This window comes from Macadamia integrifolia, chromosome 10 (assembly GCF_013358625.1).
Source record: "Macadamia integrifolia cultivar HAES 741 chromosome 10, SCU_Mint_v3, whole genome shotgun sequence".
Taxonomy (NCBI): Eukaryota; Viridiplantae; Streptophyta; class Magnoliopsida; order Proteales; family Proteaceae; genus Macadamia; species Macadamia integrifolia.
In genome coordinates, this window is record NC_056566.1 from 27,194,597 (window position 1) to 27,200,585 (window position 5,989).

A 5,989-nucleotide genomic window follows, 5' to 3' on the forward strand; every position below is an offset into this window, starting at 1 on the left:
CCCCCAAAAAAAAGAAGCACGGGAACATGCAAAATAATATGAATAGGCAAGACATCCTCTAAGAAGATAACCAACATGCCAGCCTACTGTTGTGTATGATAAATTAGTGTCACCTTGAACAAGTAGGACACTTTCTTTGATTAGACAGAACTGCCACTTATTTGTGAATAGTCAGTCTTTGCAAATTGCAATTGATTGTTAGAATCCATCCTAATTTACCCCACTGGAGTTGCCTTTAAATAATGAAATCTAGAAATGAGAGCAATTTCCACTTTTGAATTCCTCTAAATCCAACTTACCCAAGTGATAAATGGAGCCCATCCTACATCAAATTTACATCAAAGTAAACCCAAGAAGCCTCTGAATCTTGATCAAGGTGAAGAACAATGATTTTGCAGCCCTCATGACCCAGGCTAATGTGGTAGCAACATCAATTGTCCATTTTGAATATTCATTAATATATTTACAGAATCCAGTAGCCTGCCCACTGACCATAAAATGATAAAATAATCTTCTCAAGTGCAACAATTAAGCATCAAGTAGACTGAGTATCTAAATTATCATAAAGGAATAAAGCCAAGATAATAGAGAACCAAACAATACCTCACTATTCATTGAAGTACCAGTAATCACATTGGTTATTATACACAATTTACATAGAAGATAGTCAAACAAAAAAGGATGTTCTGAATTGACTCAAAGAAAACCAGGAATAGTTTGAATATCTCAAGAATCAAATTGGGAAATTTTTAGTTGCTATCTAATTTATTGTCAACCAAAATCAGATAAAAAGAAACAACCTGCTGCATAAGAGTACTCCACACAACGCACAGGTGCATCATGCCTTCCCAAAATATCCTCTTTGCCAGAGCTGAAAACATACCTGAAAAATGATGACACGTATAGATATTAACCTTAATTTAGGGTTCAACATGTTAACAACACAACAAACTCAAGCAAATTAAAAGAGAACCATCAACCCACTTGCCTTCGAGAAAGAAAAATAGAATGACGTAAATTAAAATAACATTTCAACAATTAGTGTATTTATTAATTCATATTTATGAGTATAGGAACCACAAAAAGTTGCGTTATGACAGGATGCAAGGATTGCCGGAAGTAAGAGTAACATCACGAAGAATCTTTCATATAGTAACCTAAATTTTGCATTGATGTGCAACATTTATACAAAATTATGCAGTGATCAGCCAGTCATTACCAGATGCATTAGACATCAATCCCGTATGGATGCCTAAAATGCATATTGTTTGACCACCTTCCAACCCCTGAAAATTAGCAAATTAGAAATGAAAAAACATGAAGCAGGCAATGCGAGGCATTTCCCATTTCCCTTACCGCCTGACAGTGCAATCTGCACTGACGCTAAAGCCGGAGGAATCGTCATGAAAGCAACAATCCAATACAGGACCCCCATGCTTGAACTCTCCCCTCAAGACATTTGCGCCCGCATCGTACAACCGAACGGTCTAGACAATAGAAACATATAATATGCTCAATAAAGAATTCGATCCAAATGAACCAAGCTCAATGTGAAGAACAGAATGATGATACAGAGTACTGACCTTGTCCCATGACGAAACGAGGAGATGGTCGCTGTGATTGGAGAAACGAAGGTTGGAAATGCCATCATCAGGAGGGTTAGCTAGCTCCTTCCCCGACATTGGAGGAAAGGATGCGCTCATATTATCCTGTTTTAAATGCGTAGAGATTTATTAGGGTTTCTCGGCGTGCGGAGGAGAGACGATGAGGTGAGAAAGCAGAGTAGCAGAGTGAAACCAGGAGGAATAACCAATATAGATAGAAATAAAATTAGAAGTGGAGGGAACGAATTTGAAAACGCAATAAGGATCGGAGATCTCATCGAGCGACATCGAAAGGCGGAAATAAGTGAATTCAAATACTGTGGAAAAGGGTGTTGGGTTGAAATCGTCTGCAATTCCGATCTCGTACAATTCCGTGCAATACCACCTTCAGGTGGTGACACGTGTATTGATACCAATACAATGGCCCAGATCTTGTACAACTAATAAAACATTAAATCAGTGAAAATGCATTTAAATCATATCTGGGCTATTGTATTGGTATCAATACACGTGTCACCGCCTGAAGGTGGTATTGTACGAAATTGTACGAGATCGGAATTACAGACGATTATTTTCCGTTTTTGATTTCTAGACGAATCGTGTATTCGTGTATTTGTGTTACGTGTTACGTGTTACGTATTCGTGTCGGTTTCTTTCAGGTCAGGTGGAGCGGCTGCAGCCTTAATTGGGACAAGGTACCAACCCTTCACATCAAATTTAGAACCGGGCTCAGGCCAACCTTTACATAAACAGATAGTAAATGGTGTTAGGGTAAGCTTGACGAGTCGCCGATTACAAGCCTGACTTGGTTCACCATTTATATGTATATTTTGATTTTTTTTTTATATAATAAAATATATATTGATATTTTTATTAGTTATTGAACATCATTTAGAGTAATAAATTCTTAAAATTATTGATAATTTAATAAAGTATATTAAAATATCTTAAATCTAAAACAATTAAAAATCATTTCAGACCTGTTTAAGGTTTTATTAGTAAATTAATCAGTTTAAGGCCCAATTAATCCTATTAGGAGAAACCATGAAAGTTCAAAACCTGACCAAGTGTAACACAAGACCAACTCATGTCTTAAATAGAAAGATCAAGGTCCAAGGGTATAGACCCACCAAACCTGACTATGCCTAGTTGAGAGTGACCCACCCCGACTGATTGACACCCCTACTTTATCCATTTATGGGTTGTTCAAATGATTAAGGCAAATTGGAGATTGTGTAGATAGGCACATGGTCTCAGGTTCGATTATCCATCTATGCATCTACAATTTAAGTGGAGACCGTGGTGGTGGATTATTGCACTAGTCTCCCTCAGGATCTCAGGATTCTTTGAGGTGCGCATAAACTGACCGGACACCTTGGTTAACAAAAAAAAAACACAACCCTACTTTCATGGAACATCTTTCTTGATTATAAATTTCGGGTGTGTCCTTCGAGATATCATTTGCCTATCCAATAAATCTCAGCACAATCCCCCATGTTCCACATTTTAGGTTGAATAAGTAAAAAAAAAAAAAAATTGGTAAATAGGTTGAATAAGTAAAAACAAAAAAGCAAAATAATAACAACAAAACAAAACAAAAACATAGGTACTGAAACTTGATATGTTACTAAAAGGCAAAGTTGTATTTTTTTTTCGTAAACAGAGAAAAAAAAAGAGTGTTTCCATTTTCTATCCATGGATCACGGAATGCTACATTTTCTATCCGTGGATATGGAACAATGTTTCTATAAATAAATAAAAAAACAAGTGTTCTTATTGTCGATCCATGGGTTACATTTATAACTTAACTTGGACCGATTCGATTAATAAATGTGTTGGGCCTAAGCCCAGCCCGATCCGTTTATAAGCTATCAACACGCTCTACCATTTATATAGATATTTTGATTTTTTTGATATAGAATATGATATATATTAATATTTGTATCAATTATCGACTGTAATTAAGTGTAATATATTTTCAAAATTGTTGATAATTTAATAAAATAAATTAAAGTATTTTAAATTTGAGAAAAATTAAGATTGTTTAATATTTTATTATTACATTGTCCCGTTTAAGACGCGATTATAACTTGACTAAAGTTTGAAACCCGATCGAATTCGATACACCGGGTCATTCCTTAAATAGGAATATCATGATCCAAGGACATAGACCTGCCAAACTCGACCGAAACCAACTCGACTTGACCGATTGACATCCCTAATCCACCACATCAAAATGGACGCACCTAAATGGGTCGGAATTTGTAAGAAAAAAAAAGTCGGATTGTGTAAAAATGAATTATTTTAATTTTCCTAAAAACAAAACTAAATGAAGCCTCATAGTTAAAAGATTCCAAATTGATGGCGATGGCATTATGTAATGACATGTCAGTGGGACCACATCTGACTCGCATCAAAATTCAAAAACCATTCTACAAAGCCGTTAATGCCACGCGCTAGTAAAGCCACGAACGGTCTGACTTCCCACTCGTCCAGAGTGGATCTAACTCGATGCGCGCGTCGTGCTAGCATCATCACGTAGAGAGAATATTAAAGGTATCATATATCACACGGCTTATGGTCCCCTCGGTGAACCGATCGCACTTTAGACTCACTGTGCTTCTGTGTGTCAAAAGACTCATAACTCACCAGTATAACGTACATCATCGGCTCGTCGCTTGTTCGTCTCGTCTCTGCAACAGGCAAAGGGACGCTTATACTATACGGTGCTTCTCCCAAGAGAAGAAACACTATTATGTGAGATTTCATTCTTTCTTCTACCGAAAAAAAAAGAGATTTCATTCTTTCCACAGATCCATTTTCTGTGTGATTCTTTCTGTCTTTTACTCCCTTTTCAATACAAACATGTAATCCAATTCACTGCTTCTCTCTCTAAATCTCTTAATACAGTTCACTCTCATTTCTTCAATTTCATTTTTTTTTTTTAATTTCATGTCGGTTGGCGCAGCTTAGCCAGTCGATGCGATGGTGGTCTGCAAATGCCGCAAGGTAAGCATTATTCGCATCCTCAATGGATCTCTTGCTTCATTCGGCCCCCACCCCTTATTGCCTTTTAATTTTTGCCCCGCACTCATCTATGGTGAAGATTTAACTACTTCTCACTCTTTCTTGCTGTGTGCACTTATAATTCTTGAGGTTAAGGATAAAATGATAGATAAAGCTCTGGCGATCCTTAAATTTCGTCTGCTATTGTATCATAGCTTAATAAACATTAGGATTTATGCGTAGCGTGATGCAGCAAATTATTAGAAAGAGGGAAAGGAAGAAAGGAAAAGGTTGGGAGGAAGAGAAAGCAATGCAGGACAAACTATAAGAATAATGCAGATCTGATTCGTTTTCCAATATCGGCTAAGGCTCCGTGGAGAGGAAATGGTGATGGGCCTCGTGTTGGGATGGCTTATACTGGCTAATTGTAATTTACCTTGTTCGATCTATCATGGGTCTCAGTAGTTGGTTCGCCATGGAGCCCATCGCAGTTGCCAAGGGAGAACATCAGCTAGGGTCAGGGATCTCACTGTAGTAGAGAAACAGTTTATTGCAGGAAAGTCAGCTAACAACTACGTACGCTATTTACCTTATTTTTTCGGGTTCCGCGAGGGGGGGGGGGGGGAGGAGAGATTATGACTTCCAGTGTAGTTTAATTGAAACTTCTTTCAAAAAAGGATGAAATTTAAACTGCTTTCTCATTCCTAATATCTGATTTCCTCTGTTTTTTTTTTCTTCATGTTAAATCTGTTCACGTAAAAAACTTGGTACATTATTCGATCACTAAGACACGGAGATGTTTTGGTTTCAGGCAACAAAGCTCTACTGCTTCGTGCATAAGGTCCCTGTCTGTGGGGAATGCATTTGTTTTCCAGAGCACCGGATATGTGTGGTAACAGTTTATACTTATTTTTCTGCTGATTTCTATGTCTTTGTTAGTTTGTTGGTATATAAACCAATTGTCTTATCTCAGGCTTCAAGCCTGTCTTGCATTTCATGTACTATTTGGATCCAATTCTTTTCCACTTCTTTTGTTTGGATTGATATCAGAAAAGAAAAAATAAGTTTTAGCCAAGCTGTGGAAAGGAAAGGAGATATTTGGACGAGTAGAATTTTAGGAGTCAAAGACGAAAAAAAGTACAACATTACTCTTCAATAGAAGTTGATACTTTCTACACTTTTAAATAACATTAATCTCATTCATCTTTCTTGTATAGTTATGGTAGAATTCCCATTCTCAAAAGTTACAATCTGTTTGCTTATCAAGGACTCTTGTTTGAAATATGGAGCTGGGAATGTTTACAATCCTTCTGAACCCCGTAAGAAGTACATGTCATAACCTATTATTTTTTCTGTGGTGGGGGTGGGGGGGGGGGGGG

The 5,989-nt window shown here is 37.1% G+C and overlaps 2 protein-coding genes across 16 annotated transcripts in view; one reads left to right on the forward strand and one right to left on the reverse strand.

Moving 5' to 3' along the window:
- Window positions 1–1,929, reverse strand: part of LOC122090615 (mitotic checkpoint protein BUB3.2-like) — a 7,500-nt gene extending 5,571 nt beyond the window's left edge. For all 12 annotated transcript variants that reach the window (XR_006143704.1, XR_006143702.1, XR_006143699.1 and 9 more), the window contains exons 1-3: window positions 1,584–1,929; window positions 1,357–1,487; window positions 801–883 (exon numbers count right to left, since the gene is read on the reverse strand). Coding sequence is in view for 3 of the 12 variants with exons in the window: in XM_042660253.1 (XP_042516187.1) it covers window positions 801–883; window positions 1,357–1,487; window positions 1,584–1,703 (334 nt within the window). In the remaining 9 variants the exon portion in view is untranslated. The remainder of the gene's footprint in view (window positions 1–800; window positions 884–1,356; window positions 1,488–1,583) is intronic.
- A 2,268-nt stretch (window positions 1,930–4,197) lies between these two features.
- Window positions 4,198–5,989, forward strand: part of LOC122091625 (zinc finger protein-like 1 homolog) — a 12,197-nt gene continuing 10,405 nt past the window's right edge. Inside the window, exons 1-3 of one of the 4 annotated variants that reach the window (XM_042661649.1) lie at window positions 4,198–4,471; window positions 4,573–4,613; window positions 5,422–5,502. In XM_042661649.1, the coding sequence (XP_042517583.1) occupies window positions 4,590–4,613; window positions 5,422–5,502 (105 nt within the window). In that variant the 5' untranslated portion in view covers window positions 4,198–4,471; window positions 4,573–4,589. The other 3 variants (XM_042661647.1, XM_042661650.1, XM_042661648.1) reach the window with 3 other exon arrangements.